Source organism: Amaranthus tricolor, chromosome 17 (genome assembly GCF_026212465.1).
Source record: "Amaranthus tricolor cultivar Red isolate AtriRed21 chromosome 17, ASM2621246v1, whole genome shotgun sequence".
NCBI classification, from domain to species: Eukaryota; Viridiplantae; Streptophyta; class Magnoliopsida; order Caryophyllales; family Amaranthaceae; genus Amaranthus; species Amaranthus tricolor.
In genome coordinates, this window is record NC_080063.1 from 18586905 (window position 1) to 18609260 (window position 22356).

At 31.6% G+C, this 22356-nt stretch overlaps 2 protein-coding genes and 1 long non-coding RNA gene across 6 annotated transcripts; 1 reads left to right on the forward strand and 2 right to left on the reverse strand.

Moving 5' to 3' along the window:
- The first annotated feature begins 654 nt into the window (after window positions 1-654).
- LOC130803602 (uncharacterized) lies at window positions 655-4955 on the forward strand. Of its 3 annotated transcripts, none has more exons than XM_057667784.1 (3): window positions 655-1347; window positions 2838-2964; window positions 3741-4955. In XM_057667784.1, exons 1-3 carry the CDS (start codon window positions 1114-1116, stop codon window positions 4202-4204), a joined length of 825 nt encoding a protein of 274 aa, XP_057523767.1. In that variant the 5' UTR covers window positions 655-1113; the 3' UTR covers window positions 4205-4955. The 3 variants fall into 3 exon arrangements, with proteins under 3 accessions (XP_057523767.1, XP_057523766.1, XP_057523765.1); XM_057667783.1 differs by having other exon boundaries at window positions 2772-2964; window positions 3741-4954; XM_057667782.1 differs by having other exon boundaries at window positions 2757-2964; window positions 3741-4951.
- Window positions 4956-6508: 1553 nt separating this feature from the next.
- Window positions 6509-17583, reverse strand: LOC130803603 (uncharacterized). 2 transcript variants are annotated; one of them, XR_009039935.1, is made up of 4 exons: window positions 17098-17428; window positions 9459-16785; window positions 8683-9200; window positions 6509-7473 (listed from the first exon to the last, which is right to left on the reverse strand). It is a non-coding gene; the product is annotated as an uncharacterized LOC130803603 (long non-coding RNA). The 2 variants fall into 2 exon arrangements; XR_009039936.1 differs by having other exon boundaries at window positions 6509-9200; window positions 17098-17583.
- A 1310-nt stretch (window positions 17584-18893) lies between these two features.
- On the reverse strand, window positions 18894-20785 carry LOC130803604 (probable xyloglucan endotransglucosylase/hydrolase protein 23). The gene is made up of 3 exons (XM_057667785.1): window positions 20361-20785; window positions 19787-19980; window positions 18894-19584 (listed from the first exon to the last, which is right to left on the reverse strand). The coding sequence occupies exons 1-3, from the start codon at window positions 20631-20633 to the stop codon at window positions 19200-19202; spliced, it is 852 nt and encodes a 283-aa protein (XP_057523768.1). The 5' UTR covers window positions 20634-20785; the 3' UTR covers window positions 18894-19199.
- Between the last annotated feature and the right edge of the window lie 1571 nt (window positions 20786-22356).

Sequence of the window (22356 nt, forward strand, 5' to 3'; positions counted from 1 at the left end):
AGTGTCATCAATAAAAATTGTCTAGAATAATTTCATTTATTATCTATTTGCTGTGAATATATTCATTTAATATCTATTTGCTGTGAATAATTCTTTTTATTAATTATTTTTAAATAATTCAATTTTTGTATATTATTTGCTGACAGTATCCCTTTTATATTTTAACCGATTAATGTAGGTATCTACTAGCCGTTACACTCACTTCTTCTTCCCCTTATGCTTCTTCGTTGGTCTTACCCTATACTTTTCTTTCGTGTCAAGTACCTATAGTAGTCGAATATGTTCTGTTATAATACCAATTAAAAAGCTTATAATTTCAACTAATGTAAAACACAATTAACCGAAAAAAAAATTGAAAGTTTTGAAAAAGAAAATAGGGAAAAGATGAAACATAAATAGATACCTTTGATGATAAACAGAGGATAAATGACAATGAAAATCGAGGGAGAAAAATAAAGATTGAAAACCACAGATAAAATTTGAAAGAGGAGCACGAGTGATTTATGTTATGAAAAAATAAAATATAAATTGAAAATAAAAATTAAAAAGTTAAAAGTAGCACGTGACAATCACAAAATTCAATTATTTTTTTAATTTATAAATTAGGCATACTAAACTTGAGATCTCTCTTGTATAAAGGGTGTCAACTAAGAATTTGTGTTGGATCAAATTCAAAACCCATTTAAATTCACCATCACTTTGTAAGACAAACGCATCAAATTTTTTCAAAGTTCTCAATAAACATCATTAAACATCTGGAAATTATACGTCTTTTCATTAATTAAGAACATTTTTTACGTTTTTTGAATTTACTCTTTGTCAGTTTAGGGGGATATTTTTTCAGTCTTTTGCATAGTATCTCAAATAAAAAGATCATAAAGTCTCTGCAATTCATTAAGTACACTTTTAATTGATTAAGAACACTTTTTTACACTATTAGAATTTTATCGGTCAATTCAGGCGGAAATTTGTTCAATTTTATGGCAAATTTGAATTGGATGTTGAGAAGATTAAGAAGACGAAGAAATTGGATTATTTAGGGTTGAATATCTGGTGACTTTGAGGTTTGTTCGTATAGCAAAGGTTTATACAATACAGACTGAGGTCGAAAATATGGAGGTTAGGGTTTGTAGTCCAGCTGGTGATATATGGAGGAGAAATATTGCTGTAGGTAGTGGTCCTGGTGGAGGAGGTGAGAGAAAGTACAGTCATGAAAGCGAGCATGATTTGGCGGTAATGGTGAGCGATTTTTTGGAAAATACTGGAAGCTATGGTGCTGATTCTTGGTGTAGTAGTGATAGAGAATCTGGTTTCTCCGATCTTCATCACCTTGCCGATAAGATTTCGGTACTTTTCTCTTCAATTTGATAATTTGAAATTATTTGGTTCAATTTTGATTATATATAGTTGGAGAGATTGATTTTTATTAATTTTGATGGAAATGCTTGATAGCTATAGGAATTTGATTAGTATGTTATAGAATATACTTTACAAGAATGTTGAGCTAAAGAAATGAATGAAATTTAACACTTTGATGATTCTTTTAAGAATAATGAGAAATGAAATTTGATTAAAAAAAGGTTCATTGTTCTGGTCTTTAGTCTGTCTATTAATGAACTTCGTTTATTGAGCTGCACAGCGATTTCTTTTAAAAACTAATTCCCTACTGTTAGTTTTGCAATTTGGTGTGCAAGTTTGTATTGAACAACAAATTTTAGTTTACAAGTAAGACCTGAACAATTGTCTGAAATTTGATGAGCTTTGGAATTCTTTTTTTGAATAAATTTGATTGAAATGGTTGGTAATTAGTATATGATTTTTGGACTGGTCTGTTTAGGTATACTGCTTTTCTTAAGTTTTGATAGTTGTGTTTCTTACCGAAACGGTCAGAATTTCCAGGAAGTTACTTGAATAAAATGTTGACGTGTGAATTTTGGAGAAGTTGGTTGAAAAGGAGGGATTTACTTATGTGCTTGCATAGCCAAATTTCCAGTTTTAGGGATTATTACATGTAACTTGTTTGAAATACCATGTTTTCTATAATGATATTTTTAATTGCATTAAAAGAAGCTCCATTGATTGCATATCTGGGTACTTTTTTGTTTCTGTTCATGATGCTCTATATTTGGAAGGAAACGCTAGCAATATAATTGGTTTTGGATATGAAGTACTATACTGTATCAATTATGGATGTGTAATTAGATTTAAAAATGAACATTTGCGGGATTATGATAACAATTTTTGCGTATATTGCATTGTAAAAATATCGATTGTACTGTATCGCCACCATATCATGAGAACAATATACATCTATGTTGCCAAATTTCCATTTAGAAGGAGTCTTATGTGTGAAATTACTTTGATGTATTTCCTCCGATTTTTTCAGTTGCTGCCGCCCACTCTTTCCTCAAAAGCCAAAATCTTTTTAGTTTGAAGTACATTCTATAGTTATATCTAAAATTGCATTTAGATGCAGCTTCATTGATTGTGTATTTGATTTTTTTTTGTTTATGTACCTGATTTTCTGTATTTGGGGGTGAATGCTGTCAATATGATTAAATATCTCAAATTTGGACGAGTAATTAGCTTTAAAAATGAATATCATGTGGGAGCTGATGTCTCTCACGATATAATTTTCTCATTCCATTGCTTGTATTGTATGATGACAACAATTTTTTGTATATAGTATAGTATTAGTTTTCCTATACATGGAAATTTTTTATATATGTTTTGTTGTCGTTGTGCTGTTCTTCAAGCGCTCCTTGGATCAGTATGAGAGTGACCTGCAGGCTGTGGTTCAGTGTCTCTTACTTTCGATGGGTGGAACTGATTTTCAGCTTGTCAAGACTGGTATATGTAATGGGAGCTGTATCCGTTATGCTTTGGCGAAGCTTCTCAAATCATCGGGATACAATGCTTCTGTCTGTGTTTCAAAATGGCAGGGATGTAACAAGGTTCCTGGAGGTATAAATCATTTCTTCAATTCTTATACAAAAATATTGTTTTGAGCATTGTAGTTGTACTTCTGTTATGTTGATATTTACTGTATTTTTAAGTTGTATAACAATCAAATGATCAATTATGGCTGAATAATTTTTTTTTCAAACTTTTTAGCACCCTTTTCCGTGTGGTTCATGGTCTGTTGCCTGTTTGAACTAATGGATTGCCTAACTGTACTCTTTTAGGTTTACCCATGAATTGTATCAAATGTCGCACGCTCCACTTTGTTTACTCCCATATAGTCATTTTCTGTTATTTAAAGCTTCTTTTCTTGCTGTTCTTATTTGATAATTTGGGAGGGGCAGGAGTTTATAGAGATGAAAGGATTTTACTGTGGATAATTTAGTACTCCTATTACGGCCGGGATGTTGATCGATGGAAGTACATCTGTGTCTTATGTGTTTTATGTTGCTTGAGTGGGCCGATGTAATTCATAGTTAAGGGTGGCTGAATTCGGCTCAACTAGTTTCTAATGCTGGGAAAAAGGAGATCAAACATGCAGGCTGTAAATTTGAAGGAATGAAGTTAACTTGGTCTATTTGCACAACATGCTAATCCAGTTTCTATCTATTATGCCCTGATTTTTTTATTCATAATCATTTTCACTCCCTAGCTGAAAAAAATTGTTGGTTTTCAAAACTCTTGCCGTCAAACACTGCAAAACGATGGGGAACTACCATATTCTTCCATAGTTAGTTGATGCAAACTAATTAGTTTCCCTTTGGTCCCCTTAAATGAAGGTGATCATGAATATATTGAAGTGGTGAATTACTTAAATGATGGAAGCATGGAACATGTGATAATTGACATTGATTTCCGAAGCCACTTTGAGATCGCCCGAGCTGTTGAATCCTATGACAAGATTTTAAAATCTCTTCCTGTTGCTTTTGTTGGCTCATTGACGAAATTAAAACAGTTTCTTCAAGTTATGGCTGAAGCTGCCAGCGTTTCTCTGAAGCAGAATTCTATGCCACTTCCTCCATGGAGATCCCTCGCTTATTTACAAGCTAAGTGGCATTCGCCTGATCAGATAAGAACTACCCCGGAGGAACATACAATAAATTGCTCTTCAATCACCAGCCATAAACAATGCTATGGTCTATTAAGGCAATTGCAGTCTGCCCTTCAGTCGGAAATTGGAGCCGATCGGTTATTGAAGCCTTTAAACGCTGATAGGACAACCTCTGCATTCAGGGCTCTTTAAGCTGTATAAGCTACAAAAGTTTTTGCTGCGGGAATTGTGATTTACGTTGAGATACTTTTTTTCCATTTTTTTTCTAAACCTTACAAAAACCCAATTATTTTTCCCGATATTAAACAACAATCGTCATTTGACATAAGATGTGGTAATGTTCTATGCTGATTGAGACTATCCTATGGCAATGTTTCACCTTTACTTGGGTGTGCGATGATAATGAAAACCAGGAGTACATGTAGCAAACCCCATGATATTGGAATCGATGTTTTGGTACTGTTATGATTTGGCGACAATCGTCAAGGTGATCGCTCAGGACCTCAACCACATCATATTGGCTATTGGCTTTCATTCCACGTTCAGAGCTCTGTGTATGTGTTCTTGTATCTCATTATTGGGAATCCCTTTTGTACTGAAGCATCCTTGATTCTTTTTTTTTTTATTGCGATTCTTTTCCCTTTGTTTTTGATACCATCAATTGTATTCCTGGACCGTCATTTTTAGGTTCCCAGGAAATTTTGTTACTTTTTAAAGAATATAATCTTCATTTACTAATTTATTTATTCGTATTTTGATTTCTTTTTGGGAATGTACATAATGTTCATTTTCAATGACAGTCTTGTCAATAAAGTTGGCAGTTGATTCACGTTATTCACACAGTGGTTTGTTTATGGAATGGGATCTAAGTAAACGCGTTAGGTTAAGTTAATCGTAAACTACGCAAGTTCGTAAAGAACAAAGATCGACAAATTTCTTTACTCAAAAAAAAAAAAAAAAAAAAGATTGACTTATTTGTACTCTACCTTCAAGATTGGCTGCCAGAGTAATAAATAAAATAAAATAAAATATTTACAAATGGCTGTATTTACTTTTGTATTAGGATGTCCATTATTTGACAAATATAACATACTTTTTTCGTTTCAATATACTTGTTATATTTGATTTTTTACGTATTTTAATATATTAATTTTAATCATTTATACATTAAATCATTCACATTTAAAAATTATAAAAAATTAACCTTATAAAAATATGAGATTAAACAACACAAACACGATCTCGATTGACTATATTTCTTTTTGCTCATTAATCTCAATATATAAAATAATAGATTTCTATTATTTTTTCTATACCAACAAAAAACTCAAATAGTAAATTAACTTTATAGTATATATAGTTTCAAATACCAAAATATATCAACTAAATTGAAACTATAGAAGTAATTAACATATATCGATTACAACTCATCAATGTAAATGATTGATTAATATTTGTAATATAATGTTGAGAAAAAGAAAAAAAACTGTTGGCTTGGAGTCAATAACAATTTACTTTTATAAATAAATGTCTTAAATAAAGTTGTTAAAATTAAATTTATTTGTGATGTAAAGCAATTTTTAAAAATATTTACCCACACTTCAATTCGACAAATAAAGTTATCTTACAACAATTTGCAACAGTAAATGGGAACTTGATTCTTTCAAAAATAACCTCAAAATATAAGCTTAGCTCAATATTTTAGTGAGTAGAACCAACTTTGCATACTCAATACAACTCGTGAACAAGCTTAATAAATTATACTCACGTTTAATTAAAACTTTAATTTGGTTTTACAGAAATTAATGATACATACTTATACATATCAAAAATAAAATACAAACTAAAAATAATTGATTATTAAAACAAATACAAATGAGATGTTTAATTAGAATAGAAAATATTAACTTTTTTTTCAAAAATTAACTCAAACTCTGAAAATTGAGCCAAAAAATAATAGTTCTTCTGAATCAATGATGCTAATAATATTTGGTCCTAACTCCTAAAAAATAATTTACCCTAGGAGATTAAAAAATTAAACACAATTATAATAAATTAAAATAGCAAATATTTAAAAACATAAGATATATGAAGTAAAAGTGTTTGAATTATGTTTAAAAATAAAAATTCAACACAAATTTCAACAAACTAAAATAAAAATAAAAAACATTCATGTTAAGAAAAGATCATAAATTGAATTGTGATTGACTATAAAATAGATTCATTATGTAATAATCGATAACCATTTGACCTGGGTGGATTCGAACCACCAATCTACCAGGTGAAGTTACCTGGTTGCTCTTTCCGATTTAAGCTAACAGGCCATCAAACAAGATGTACTTAATTTTACATAACATATTATAGATTTACTAATAACCCAGGAGTAATTTCATTTAAGCATGAGTAGCTTAGTCCGTCCCATACAAAATGGGACATATGGGTCAAAAAACTCGTTTGTCGAGCCAAATGTAAGCAATTTCCATGAGACAAAATGAATTTGACCAAGTATTTCATTAGGACAACACCAAGGTTAATACGATTTCACTATTAGCACTAATAATAATAGTACAGACCTTAAAGGCTTAAACTATCCTACAATACCTGTATCCCTTAATGATCAAAAAACTTGTCCTAGAATGCTAATGAATAGTTTTTTGTTTTTTGTTCACGAACTATCTAGCTGGTTTTCCAGACATATTTTCACGGAAACTATTATCAAAATTATAAATGATCAACTGAAAAAATTACTTTCTATATAATACATCTATCCCTCTAATTTAACCCTTATGGAAAATGGGTGAACCTCTTTCCCTATGATTTTACCCGTAGTACATCTATCCCTCAAATTTTTACACCTAATGCAAAATGGGTGAAGATCTTTCCCTATCATATCACCCCTCTGCAAAGTGGTTCAAATATAATAGAAAGTAGAATTAAATTAGTGTAACAGCAACCAAATACTAAGAGCGCAGATGATTGAAAAACCGAAAATGACTAATAATCTTCAGATAATACGACAACTTAGTTGAATATTAAGAAATCCTCACCACTGAACGAACAAATACTTGAAGACAGGTTCCAAAAGCTTCAATCCATAAGTTTCTCAAAACCATTCCATGAAACTAACAATCCAATCCGCAAAAAAACCAGAAACAAATTGCCACTATATAAACCAAAGTTAGGCAACAGTGAGCTCAAAACCTGATAAGCTTCCAAGAGAATAAACATTACATCAATAAAAACTGAATGTTGATCAAGAGATGTGCAAAGCTCCATCAAAGAGAAGCTTCCGGTTGAAAACAGAAATTAAGGATGCATTCAACTGTACATCAGTACCTCTTGCTATCCCTTCATCTCAATTGCTTATATACAGCATCATCTCAAAAGTACAGCAGCTCCCTGCTTAGGGTTGATCTCTCGAACTGAATTCAGCTGGCGATCCACGTACAAGAGCTAGCAAACTATACATTCAATCAAAAACAATTTACAAAGCAATCTAACCTAGGCCTAAAATGACATCCCACATGGCTTACAATTGACAAGTCATCAGCCGCCTATGAGGATATCAATTGTACCATAAACAGAAATCCTTGAAAGTAATAAAAGTTTAAGAACAATTAATTAAAAGAACTAAATAACTTAAGAACATGAATAAATTTGCGGGCAACAACAATTAGGAGCGATTTTGAGATTAGCTGCCGTGATTTAAATTGAAATGACTTCCGTAATAAAGATTGCAACCCCTCAATCAGTCAAATTAATGTTAAAACTAACGAACTTGTTTGTAAATCAACCTGCTACAGAGCCGGACATTATAGTAAATAGTAATAAATTAATTGGTCATCAGACATACAATTCTTGAATAGACTGAATATATTGTGAAAACCCAGCACGGCTAATATCAATTGATACATACTCCTTTATACCATGCAATTTAAACAATTTAATTTAAATCATTTATCACTAAAACATAAAAAATTACAATATGTTCTGTAATTGTTTTTGCAAGACTCAGATTAGATTATCCAATAAATAATCGGGCTGACAAAAGCTAATCCAATCAGCTACCGCTACGTGAACCTAATTCGAAATAAGTGGATTTGAGACTTGACCCGATCTGTTTATTAATGGTAATGGGTTGGATCGAGGTCAAATTTTAAAATTGAAACAAACATATATAAACCATTTAATTAAACAACTTAATTGTGAGTCAAATAAATAATTGTAACCTAAACTTAATTCATTTAATTTTTACTTCTTTTTCAGGGTAAACAAAAAATAATCTATAAACAAAAATTTAAAATAAAGCCTACAAAATTATATATAATTAATATTAAATCAAAAACCATAAAATGAAACAAAACTATAAGCGAGTTCAGGGGTCAGAATTAGGTTGATCTGATCTGTTGCAGGTCAGATCAGAATTGTTATTTTCAACCCAATTAACTAAACGGGTTGAGTTTAGATCAAGGGGATGATGACCCTATTTATATATGACCCGTATACAACCCAAGATGATCTATTTCATTGGGCTAATAGATACTTCTCTACTTGAGGTTAAGATATTAATGGCAAATGCCAAGTAAGCAGCTTCCACAACTATTACCGAAGAATTTATAAAAGCAGCTTATTTGGAAATATTGCGAAGTAGAATTTAACACAGAATATACCTTTGTGTTGCTTGTACGCTGATGAGAAGAAAGAGCGGTGCAGTATTGAAACGATGTGATGCAGGTTGTGTTGTCTAATCATGTTAAAAGGAAATCGTAGGGATAGAGAGAAAAAGAAAAAAAAAAAAAAAAGGGGAAGAAAAGCGCAAGACACGACACAGGAGGAAGAGCCGGGCAAAAACCCCGTGCCATCTTCCTCCAAAAAACAAAAGGTTTATTTTTATTAACATGGTTGACCTGCCAGGCGAGCGCACCCAACAAGGCAAAGGTCGGATGAATTTTCTCTCACAATATTTTTCCTCTCCTCCCACAAAAATACCACTTGATTCAAATCTAAACAACGAAAATCCAATACATAGTATTGGTGCACATACAAACCGCTAAAATTGTCTCCGATAAATCAACAGATCGCTCTTCGCCTTTATCTTCGAAAACACTAAAATATTTCCTTCCGCACGAGCACTGCCGACAGACAACTGTCCAGCCGTCTGATTGATCTGGGCCGGAATTCATCAGCACTGAAAAAAATTAAACAGATAAAAATGACATCAAGATCTGAAAGTTCTAAACAAAATTTCATGATCTGCAGCATATGTTCTTGCCCTAATTCAATATTCACATTGAAAAGGCACGAGCCAGGCATGCAGATGAATAATATAAAAAGAAAACGGGATAAAATCCTTTAATAATCAAATATCAAATAAGATGCGAAATATATATGAAAATCAAAGAAATCAATCAAATTTAGGAAAAAAAAAAGATAAAACAGGAAATACCTCAGATATGGAAACCTGATTCCTACTTTGTCATCATCTCTTCCCAGTAATCGGAGCCTTTCCGATTCGACTCCTTGGATCGAAAGCCATACCAAATCAATTGTCGGGATTGAGCAGATATGAGGAATAATCCACAGAACACTGAAGAAATTGATATGGAAACATAGATCGTCAAGAGATTGGTATGAATTTCGTGAAAGAAACGAACGATTCAAAGCATATAGGAGTAGATCTTAGAAATTCAGTAATCTTTAAGAGTTTTCAAGAGAGGAAGAGAGATAAGAATGGAATGGCTATTGTTTAAGAAAGAAGAAACGGCATTTATTGAAGAAAGGGTAAAAATCAATGGTCGGGATTGAGCCATGAGAACCAGAATAGACGGCTAGATATACGTTGATGTCATTAAGGCAGTTGGTGATAAATTTTTTATGGACGAGAAAAATAAAAGGAAGCTGACAGGTAGGCTTAAACGTGTTACGTGTGTTTTGGTCTACCGTCTATTTGCGTATATTATTTTTTTAAAAAAAGTAATAGGGTTTGTCGGTGTGGTGGTTTGAAACATATCTATTTCATACTCCACCCCTTACTATTCAGTTCAATTGTCCCATTTGATCTTTAACACTTGTTGAGGTAAAATTTTAACTCTTAATATCTCAAATTATTTTTAATTAAAAATTATAAAAAATTGATATTAATAATCCTTGTATTGAAACGAATCAAACAAGATCCCACATAAATATGTTTTAACTTATAGATTAAGAGTAAAATACAAATTAAGAGTCATAAGTGAATAGTGCCCCAAAAAATGGAACATTTAGGCTGAATAGAAGGTAGTATTTACATATACTTCATTATTTTATCTTTTTCAATAGTTTTTTTTAAGATAATATAAGCCGTGACTTGGAGAGAATGCCCAATTTGGGGAGAAGATAGTCAAATTGTGACTTCCCAAGAGCCTTTGTGAAGATGCCAGCCAATTGATAAGTAGTAGGAACATATGATGGAGAAATCAAGCCTTCAACAATCACATCTCGAACAAAATGACAATTAACTTCAATGTGTTTGGTTCGTTCATGAAACAACAGATTATTAGCAATGTGCAGAGCAGATTGACTATCATAAAACAATTTGATTGCCTTTGAGTGGTGCATGCCCAAATTCAACAATAAGCCCTTAAGCCACTTAAGCTCCCAAGTAAATGCCGCCATGGAGCGGTATTCAACCTCTGCAAAAGACGTTGACACAGTGGGTTACGTTTTTTTCCAAGAAATAGGAGAATGCTCGAGGAACACCAACCAACTTCTGATAGAGCGACGAGTAAGAGGACAAGCCACCAAATCCGAATCACACCAACCTTGCAAGGTGAGACTATCAGCACTTAATAAGATACCTTGACCCCGTGTACCTTTCAAGTAACGAACTACACGCAAAGCTGCTTCCCAATATTCACAGCGAGGGTCTTACATAAACTGGGACAAGATATGAACGGAGTATGCTAAATCGGGTCTAGTGATCGCAAGTTAAATCAAACGGCCAACAAGCCGACGATATACTTCCGGATCCGCAAGATGTTTGCCTGTGGCACGACCAAGCTTATGATTTTGCTCCATTGAAAAACCACTCGGCTTTGCCCCTAATAAACCTGCTTCAAAAATGATATCCAAAGTATACTTCCATTGGCATAGAAAAAGGCCTGAAGCACTACGAGAAACTTCTATACCTAAGAAATGCTTTAAAGGACCAAGATCCTTGATTTTGAAACAATCTCCGAGATAAGCGTTGAGACCAACAAGTGCAGCGGAATGATTCCCAGAAATAATAAAATCATCAACATATACTACGACGTTAATCTAAACAATGCCTTTAGTGTAAATAAAGAGAGAATAATCAGAGTGAGATAGTAAGAAGTCGTACCCTTATAAGCTTGGAAAACAAACACCTCGGGGCTTGTTTCAACCCATACAAGGATTTTCTCAGACGACACACCAATGACGGATCTGAATTCTCAAACCCGGGAGGTAATTTTCATGTACACCTCCTCATCAAGATCACCATGCAAAAGGGCATTATGAACTTATTTGATGAAGTTCCCAGTTTTTTTAAGCTACAATTGCAAGAAATACCCTACAGTAGTCATCTTTGCGACTGGAACAAACGTTTCACTATAATCTATGCCTTCCTGCTACCAAAAACGACCAAACGAGACATGAGACGTTCAATATCACCATTAGACAAATATTTTGTCTTGTACACTCGTTGACTCCCTACAGCACGTTTACCGGGAGGAAGGTGCTCTAGGGTCCAAGTCTCATTATCCTCCAAAGCTTTAATTTCTTCCTACATAGATTGTCGCCAACCTTCATGTTTCATTGCTTTTATAAAGGATTTCGGATCATGAGCACTAACAAAAGCTGCCAGAAACTTATAATAATTCACAGAAAACTTGTCATAATTTACATAATGTGCTAAAGGATAAGGCGTACCTGAAGTAGCATTGAAAGATGGAGTGGAGAGGGACGAATTTTTAGCAAACACTGATTGAGTCACATAATCACGAAGAAGAACCGCGAAAACTTTTTCCCGAAACCCACATCCCAAAGGCTGACCTGCTGCCTCTCTGCCGGTGTCAGTAGGCTGGTCCCGATGCATTGTGGCAGCTTCGAGCTGATGCTGTTGGGCAGAGGCAGCTTCATTCGGCGGGGAGGCAATAGCAAGGTCAGCAACACTACTCGTATCCTCATAATTCACCATTGTGCACATCATGCACCACATTGTCAATGTACTCCTCATACTCCGCAAAATCATCATGTATATCATAAGGCAACTCAAAACCATGAGACTCAATATGAACATCTTTCGGTGTAGCAAAAGGGAACACATCCTAATAAATTTGACATCTCGAGACACAAAAAAGACTTTGGATTCAGGTCATATAATCTCCACCCTTTCTTCCCAAACGGATAGCCCACAAAGACACATTTTCGACTCCAACTCGGAAACTTATCTCCATGAGTAATCTGATTACGTGCAAAACATAAACACCCAAAAGTACGAATGGCACCAAACATAGAAGGTTTATTAAAGAGGATTTCAAATGGAGTTTTATTTTGTAGCAACGAAGTAGGAGTTCGATTAATTAGGTGAGCCGCAGCAAGAACACACTCACCCTAAAAATAAATTGGTAATTTGACTTGGAATCTCAAAGCTCGTCCAACTGACAAAATATGTTTATGCTTTCTCTCTACCCTCTTGTTCTGTTGCGGAGTACCCACGCATGAGATTTGGAAAATAATACTAGTAGTATGAAAAAATCACGCAATTAAACTCCGTACCATTATCACTTTGCACAATTTTAATGGTTTGAGAGAATTGTCTTTCTACCATAGCAACAAATATCAAAAACATACAAAAGACCTCCGTTTTATCATTCAACAAATAAATTCAAACAACTCTAGAATAGTCGTCAACTATCATCAAAAAACAACGAGCTCCACACGACGAAACATGTGTATACGGGCCCCACAAATCACAATGAATTTTTTTCAAAAATTCTAGATGCTTTATTATCACTCAAAGGAAACCTATCTCTTGGATGCTTAGCACGCATGCACACTTCATTAATTAATCAATTCTAATATATATACAACACTAATCCTAGAATAAACAAGGTTTCTTATACCATGTAGAATTAGCATAAATTTATGGCCTTTTACCTTTATTAATCAATCAACTCTAATATATATACAATGCTAATCCTAGAATTACCTTAACTAGACAACTAGAATTTTAGAAAACAAAATATAAAAGATAACCAAAAATATTCCCGCACAATATATTATTTCCACAATATATTATACCCACAAAATATATTATTCCAATAGTAAGCAATTTTAAAAATTCTTTAGCCACACTTAAAATCCAAGTAGTTGCAACAACTATAGTCATTTTTCAATAATTTGCAAGTCAAAACTTGATTCTTTCAAAATTAACATCAAAATTCAGATATAAAAGTATCTTGTTTGGCTGTACAAAATTATCGATACGCTACAATGCTCATCATCCTCTCGGAACAAATAAAAAATTGTTATTGCCTACGAGTTTATATTAACGGCGTAATTGATTACAGATTAACCTGGGTGGATTCGAACCACCAATCTACCAGGAATAGTTACCTGGTTGCTCTTTCCAATTTTAGCTTACAGGCCACCGAACAAGATGTCAGGTTTATACATACACATACACCTGTAGAATTACTTAATAAACGAGTAGTTGTCAATTGCCGTGTAATAATGAGTTTTAGTAACACATCCTTGCATATCCATCCCATTCAGAATGGATACGATAATATTATTAGCTCTTATACTTGTAAAACCGAACTTCAACTATCGAGCTTTATTTGTACTAGTAATGATAACAAAGAATGATGAACTTAAAGATAATAAAACATGTACTAGAAAGCTAATTTGATTGTTCAGGGTTTGGGGTTAATCAAATTTCAAATACTAGCTCTTATTTTTTCTTATTTCTCATTTTCTAAATATATATATATATATTTTATTCTTAATATGTAACTTTAAACATCAATTGAAATCTTGTTTGATTTTTCAATATAAAAATTACTAATATCAAATTTTAGTAATTTAATTAAGTAAAATTAGTAAAATTAAAGATTAAAATGTTTACTCGGAAAATATAAAAAAAAGTAAATGAGACTAATAGTTTAAATAGGAAGAAGCATTTGTTCACAAACTATCAAACTGGTTTTTCATGACAGAGTAAAAAGAAAAGAAATATCCATGACAAAAAAAATTGGTGTAAATGAAAAAAGGGGGTATAAAACTGAAACCGTTGAATTCTTTTTTTTTTTGAATGAAACCGTTGAATTCTTTTTTTTTTTAATGAAACGCGTTGAATTTATTTTGTTACCAATAAAATTGACATTCCTACTTAAAAAAATCAGAACATTTGAAAGTAGAGAGATTTGATGTAATTCATCAAGATTAGTAGAAAATAAAACGGTAACTCAAAATAAAAAATCAGCAATACATATTTGTAATACCAAAATAAACTCCCACTTGTCTATCAAAAACAATCTAAAACCGAATTAAAAGAATTAAAATTTTGATTAAAACACAAGCCCTAAATGAATTAGAGAAGACTAGATTTCGCTAATATAACAGCAATCAGATACTGAAACAAGAGAAAAGAATGCGTAAATAATAACTTATAAACTTCAAATATGGAAATTGAATATAGAATAAAGTTCAAATGAATATCAAAAATTCCTCACCACAGAACGAACAAATACTTGAAGACAGGTTCCAAATGCTTCTATCCATAAATTTCTCAGAATCACTCCATGAAATTGACACTCAATTCCAATACACCAGAAACAGGTTGCCAATTAAGAAACCAGAGAGTACTCAAAACCAGATAAGCTTGAAACAGAACTCCGACAACATTTCATCAATCAAAACTGAATGTTGAACAAGAGATGTCCAAAGCTCTATCAAAACATGATGAACTATCAAAGAGAAACTTCAACTTAACAGAAATCAAGGCTGCAATCAGCTTTACAAAGGCACCGCTTGCTTGGGGTTGATCTACGGCTCCATCTCAACAGCTAATCTACGGCTTCATCTCGCCATAACAATTCCTTGCTTGGGGTTGATCTCTCAAACTGGAATCGGAAGATGTCTCCACGTACATGAGCTTGCAAACTATACACTCAAGCAAAGCAACATACATAGCAACCTAACCTAGGCCTTACATGATATCCCACATGGCTTACATTTGACAAGTCAATCTGCCGCATATGGGGATGTCAATTGCCACAAATTTAAAAATCCTTAATCAAGAACGAACATTTAACTTAAAAGAACGAATCATGTGAAGATGAATGAACTTGCTCAAAAATGAGAATTATATTAGACATAAATTAACAATAAACCAGGTAGCAATACTAACACTAAGGAGAGTTTAGAGAAAAAGAGCTGCCAGTGTTTTGGATTGAAATGACTTGCCATATCAAAGATTACAATCCCTCAATCCAATTTATGTTAAAACTTACGAATTAGTTTGGAAACAAACTCTCAAAAATGCCGAACATTATTAATAAGAACAAATTGGATGTTCATCAGAAATGTGAAAATCTCGCATAATTTGGGCATAATATGAAAACCCAGCACGCCAATTGTTTGTTGATAAATATTCCAATATTCTGTTCATTTAAAATAAATTAAATTAACTATTGAGGATTATGTGTTCAATTTAGTTGGAATGGAATAATTTATTTTATGGGGATGTTTGGCAATTGACTATTGGCTTTTTTAGAAATGTCATGTTTGGTTGGCTTCTAAATTAGATTAACTGAAAACGCATGTTGGTGGAGATGTTGGGGTATATTACAGAATTGGCTTTTGACTGACTGCTTATTAGAAAAAATGTGAGCAAAGCAAACAAGCAAAAGCCAACAAAAAACTAGCTAGAGAAGCTTTTTCCTGCTAGCTCTTCAGCGTTTGTTACCAATTTTATTTTTTGGCTGTTTATCCACCAACAATTCAAAAGCGCAAAGCCAATCAAATAGCTAATCCAAAAGCTAAGAATCAAACACCCCTATATCAAATTGAATTAATCGAAAATGTTTTATCAACGTAATGAGGATATTAATCATTAATAAAATTTTTCTCTACTTAGTGTTAAGATTCTTTTTTGTTATAAAAGCTGCTCATACTGCGGTTACTACGATATTAATCACTAATTAATTAGTAAATGTAGTTTATTTGAAGGTACTGCAAAATAAAATTAGCAGAGAGTATACCTTCATGATTCTTGAACGCTGATGAGTAGAAAGACCGGCGCAGTATTTGAACGTTATGATGTACGTTGTGTTGTCTAATCATGTCAAAACGAAATCAGGGGATAGAAAGAGAAAGAGACAAGAAAAGAAAAGAGAGAACGCAAGGACACCGACGGGAGGAAGAGCCGGGAATCACCCCGTGCCAACTTCCCCAAAAAAACAAAAGGTTTTTTTTTATTACCATGGTTGACCTGCCAGGCGAGCGCACCCAACATGGCATAGGTCCGATATAGTTTCACTCACAATTTCTTTCCTCTCCTCGCAAAGAATACAACTAAATTCAAATCTATACAACACAATACCAATACATAGTATTGATGTACATACAAACCGCCAAAATTGTCTGTGATGATTCATCAATCTTTCTTCGCGTTCTTCTTCCAGAACACTAAATATTTCCGTCCACACAAACCCTGCGACAGATAACAGTCTAGCCGCCTGATTGACCTAGTGTACATTTCATCAGCCCTGAAATAAAATCAAACAGATTAAAAATCACATCAAGATCCGAAAATACTAAACAAAATTTCAAGATCTGCAACATATCAAGAGACTTAAAATTTTATTTCAAATAATCTGTTAAAAAGCTTATGATCTTGACCTAAATCAATATTCACCGTAAAAAAGCACGAGCCAGGCGTGCCAATGAAGAATACTATAAAGAAACGGGATAAATTCCTTTTTGAATCAAATAACAAACAAGAAGCAAAGTAGAAATAAAAATCAAAGAAATTAATCAAGTTTAAAAGCACAAAAACAACGAATCATAACATAAATTACCTCAGATCTGGAAAACTGATTCCTTCGTTGTCCTTTATCTCTTCCCGGTCATTGGAACTTGTCCGACTCGACCCCTTGGATCGACAATTATACCAAATCAATCATCGCCACAACAATAAGTTGACTAGATTGAATTCATGTATGAGTATTTATCCGCAAAAGAACACTGAGGAAATTGATATAGACACATAGATCGTCGAAAGATTTGTATAAATTTCATGAAAGAAATGAACGATTCGAAACTTACAGGACCAGATCTGAAAATTTCAGTTTTCATCAGGGTTTTTTAGAAGAAAGGGAGAGAAAATGGTTCACATAGTTACGAAGCAGAGACGTTATTTATTGAAGAAAGGGTAGATATCAACGGTTAGGATTAAGCCATGAGATCCGGAATAGACGGCTAGATATATGGGGACGCCATTAAGGCGGTTGGTGATAATTTTTTAATGGACGAGAAAAATCAAAGGAAGCTGACAATTAGGTTTTGCATGTATTTTGGGGTACCGCCTGTTAAATTTTAGACTAATTTTTAGATAAGACGGTTATTTTTTTTTATTAAGATGTTTTAATGTATATTTTTGTCTTAAAGTGATCACTTATAACGTTAAATTGATGACTTATAATTTTAATATAACCTTAAAAGAATTACTTATAATGTTAGAGTAATCAATTTTAGAAATAGGCTATTATATAAACAGTTAAACACATCCCATAAAAAGACGGTCTCATACAAGACGAGCTGTATATTTTATTTTATTTTATTTATATTTTATTTTATTTTATTTATGTATTTTAAAAAATACTCTTACTTTTAGGTCATTGAATAATGTAGGTACATTATTTTGGGCTTACTTGGTGCTGGCGAGATGGGCCTAGGCCGAGGGCAAAAATAAAGCAAATTTTTTATGAAACCGTCTTACCGTAAGACGAGCTTATACAATCAACCCGTTAGCTGACCACCAATTTGGATCACAATGTTTATAACAAATACATTGTTAATTGTTAATCAGAAATTCTTATGAGAGACCGTCTCTCATTGTGCTAATTCCATTATATATGTTTTAAAATATTATAAGTAGACATTAAGAATGATATAAGTAGACACTTAAGATACTGAAAGTAGGCATTAAGGATACGGTAAGTAAGCATTAAAAATAATGTAAGTAGACATTAAGAAAACGGTCAGTAGGCATTAGTCTTTAATGGACTGGGTTTGAGACATGTCTCTCAAAAAGACGGTCTCTCAAGAGATTGTTAATTGATTATAATTATCTATAATTGCAATAATTAAATTATCGTATGCACAATTGTACATTCACAGAAGTGCGCTTTAAGCCATTAAATTAATTAATATTTCAAACAAATACTTTTAATTTTCTTGTGATTTTTTTAAATCTCATAAATATATAAAAAAAAATTCTAATCTGTTTTTTTTGGTTGTGCTTATGTGTTTATTTGTTAGTTTTGATTTAGTTAGAAAATTGTGGTTATTTAATATTTTCTTTTTCATTTTTAAATAGTAAATAAAATTATTTAATAAACCGCAAATATTTAATTTTAGGAAGAGTCCTAAAAAAGACTTGTATAATACTGTGATTGATTTAGTAACTTTAAAATTAATTAGTTCAATATTAGAGGGACAAAGAGATTATCATCTACAAGTCCACAACTTCACGATAATATATAATGTATATAATTTAATAAAAATTAATTACCCTAGATAGTGCAAAACTTAAATTTAAATCATTTAATCTAAAAAAATTAGTATTTACAAATAGATACTTCATTTATTGAATTAGACCCACGAGTCTAGCCATACATTTATGATGTGATACAAGAACTTCCTACAAATTCACAATCAATCAAGAAATCATAAAGGATACATCAAAAGAGCAAGTCTTAATACATAACGGTAATTTATAAAGTTAACAAACTATCTTCGTGTGATAGAATTTGATAGGGTGAAGGTTTTGTGATTTTAATTTTTTTTTTTATTTATTTTATTATTATTTTATTATCTTTTATAGTAATTTACAAATTACGATTATTAATTACAATAAAATCAAGATTTACAACAAATATCCTTAAAAAAAACCTATAGTTCATAGTACGGTACATTCACGAGGTAATCCTCGAGGGAATCGTTTAATGTCTAAACAATAATTGTAAACCATATAATTCTTTTTGACCCATTTAAGTTTTGTTTGACTTGATGAGTCCAACTCTTGCTTTAACCATTGCATATTGGATGTATTTTTACATGATGAAAATCCATTTGACCAAATACCAGCATTGACTCTGAAATTTCTAAAAGAAGCAGTGAAAGGAGAATATTTCCAATCTGTTTTAACTCGACCACCTTGTGTAGCCCAATCGTCTGCATTCCATAAGCTCACGTATACTTTCATTGGCTTATGATTTGGGAAAGGAATACCTTTTGATTCTCTATTTGGGAAATCTCTTATTGGGATGCCATCTACATAGAATCTACATTAAATTGAAGTGAAGAGAAAAGTTAGTGATTATTGCATATAAAATTGCGTTTTAAATTTTTTTTTTAACATATGTATATAGACATCAAATAATTGTCAATTGAAGTATATAGATATTTGATTAAATACGTAAAATTTAATAATAATTAGCTAAATGGATGAAACATTAATTAAAATCAACATTATGTAGAACTTACATGATGGCCCTAGGGTTCCAAAGAATTGAATATGTATGAAATTCCGATGTTGGATTAAACCACAGGTAGAATTGTTGTTCTCTATTTCCTTGTCCTTTAGTATATATGTTTGTGTGTACAATATAGGGTTGACCAGATATGTTTCCCAAAAATTCAAAGTCTATTTCATCATGATTTTCACCTTCTGATTTTAACTGCAATTAATTATCAAAAGAAATACCCACAAGTGATTATCATATACAAGTAATATAAAATAACTCATATCAAGCAATAGTCATGAATCTTAGGACTCAGAATTGAGAAGTATAAAATAAATCTACGCATGCATATTTAATATAGGAATATTTAAATTTAATTAATGTTACTTGCATTTTGTAGAAAATCAAATTTATTTGATTACTCCGTCTGTTTTCTAATGTTCTTCCCGTTTAAAATATTCGATTTTAGAGAGAGAAATTTGATTAAGATTACATTTGGAAACGGAGGGATTATTATGATATAGATGTATATTGTATGTTATCATTGAATATTATATATATATATATATATATATATCACTAGAGAGATTACTTACATAATATGCAGTGACAGTTCCAGCTGAATTTCCTTTCACTAATTTAATTTGCATATCGAATTTTCCAAATAAGTAATTATTTTTCGACTTAAATCCAGACCCTTCAATTTTATCTAAGGAAAGAGTGAGTAGATTTCCATTGCCATTTATCTTTGCACGACCATGACCCCATGTAATATCAACATCTTGGTAGAAGTTTCCACCATATGAAATCCCTACAAAATATATCTCAAGAATACAAACCAATAGTATGCCTCTCCTAATAAATGCCATGTCAAATTATTATTTCAATAACAAAACTATTTTTTAGAGTTTTTTTTAATTGAATTGTATAAATTATGTGCATGGATAAATGAGGGGAATACAAGGGTGTATATATATAGAAGAAACTAAGGTAAAGAGAATATAAGTACGAGAACCAACGATATTAGTGATTTAGAAGATTCTTATCAACTTATAGAGGTTTTGCAAAACAATTCGTCTATTTATTGCCAAACAGCTGGAATCTAATCAATTACACGCAATATTTTCCTATTTTTCAATTGTAACGTGTCGCTTCAATTGAGAATAAATATTTAAGGGATAATAAAAATTAAATTGGAAATTTAAAATTAGTTAGGTAGATGATTAAACGAATTTGATTGTTAGAGTGGTAGAAGAATGAATTAGAAGGTAACGAAAAATAGAAAAAATAACAATAAGTTCTCTTATTTTGGGGTATAAATTTACCCTAAGGGAGGAAGAGAAATTCTTTGCAAAACTCCTTATTATTCATCTTTTTTAATTTACTCCTATTCGACTTTTATCACAATTATTTCAATAACTTCATTTGCATTTCTAATTAACTTTTGTTACATTAGTTTGACTTTTTTTACTACCTTAAATATTTACTTTCAATCCAAGCGACCCCTAAGGAAAAATACACTTCGTCCCTCTATTACAAATATATACTATCACAATTATATATTATACAAAAATTACGAAATTACGTAACCATTTAAACTGTATGAATGATATTAAAGAAAAGTTAAAATATGAATAGAATTAAAAGAAAGTGATGCAGACAATTTTATAAAAATTAAATTATCATAATGTAAAAGAATTAAAGTACAAATGTGTCAATTTCTTAGAGACCCAAAAAGTAATTTGTTTAACAAATAATACTAGTACAATTCTTTAGGTGAAAATTAAAAGTTTGCTAGCTTTATTCGCTATCTCGATTGAAGGATACATATTTTTTTTATTAGAATAACGTTAGGAGAATTTTTTATTGATAAAGGAGAAATAATTTTTTTATATAGAAGTGAGAGCTAAACTATTGTACCTTACAAATGAAATAAAAACTACAATCACTAGGTTGTTCGTTTGATGATTCTCAAAGTTATAGCTAGCTTGATTGGCTAAAATTTAAATATAATTCAAATTATTTTCAATTTTGTTTATGGTCCATTTGTTACAGATTTTTTTATCAAGTTTTCTTTTTTGAAAACTGAAAATCAAAATAGAATACAAGAAAAAAGAAATTAGTTTTTTTGTTGTCAATTTCAAAATAATTATGTTTTTTAATAAATTTCACTAATTTTTATTCATTGTGGGGCATATATTATATGATTTGAAGAATTAAAAAATCAGAATACTGAAACACAAAAATACAGAACCGTCCCAATTAAATTGTTACATTGTTCTTAATTTTTCATTAAATCCTTTTTTTTTTATCAAATTTGATAATCTGAATAAAATTAACGGAATAAAGAATATTTTCATGTTACAAAACTATATTGATAAATGCAATAAATAAATTTTTTTCTTCTAAAAACGCAATACTTATAAGAAAGCAAAAACATATAAATTCTAGCTAGGAAGGTAAAAAGGATAAATATTGAATATTGTAGAAGTTAATTAGAGGGATAGATATCTTGGTGTCAAAACACCCGTTGTTTGAAAAGTTATTTACATCTCACGCAATGAAAAGGTCAGAACCACTAATATTGAATAT

What these genes read in the sequence shown, in the direction of transcription:
- LOC130803604 (XM_057667785.1), bottom strand. Translation starts at nt 20,633, where the DNA reads ATGGCATTTATTAGGAGAGGCATACTATTGGTTTGTATTCTTGAGATA. An exon ending in GAACTGTCACTGCATATTAT is followed by an intron (nt 19,981 to 20,360) that starts GTAAGTAATCTC and finishes AATTAATTGCAG; the next exon opens with TTAAAATCAGAAGGTGAAAA. An exon ending in TGGAACCCTAGGGCCATCAT is followed by an intron (nt 19,585 to 19,786) that starts GTAAGTTCTACA and finishes AATTTAATGTAG; the next exon opens with ATTCTATGTAGATGGCATCC.
- LOC130803602 (XM_057667782.1), top strand. Translation starts at nt 1,114, where the DNA reads ATGGAGGTTAGGGTTTGTAGTCCAGCTGGTGATATATGGAGGAGAAAT. An exon ending in ACCTTGCCGATAAGATTTCG is followed by an intron (nt 1,348 to 2,756) that starts GTACTTTTCTCT and finishes CTGTTCTTCAAG; the next exon opens with CGCTCCTTGGATCAGTATGA. An exon ending in ATGTAACAAGGTTCCTGGAG is followed by an intron (nt 2,965 to 3,740) that starts GTATAAATCATT and finishes CCTTAAATGAAG; the next exon opens with GTGATCATGAATATATTGAA.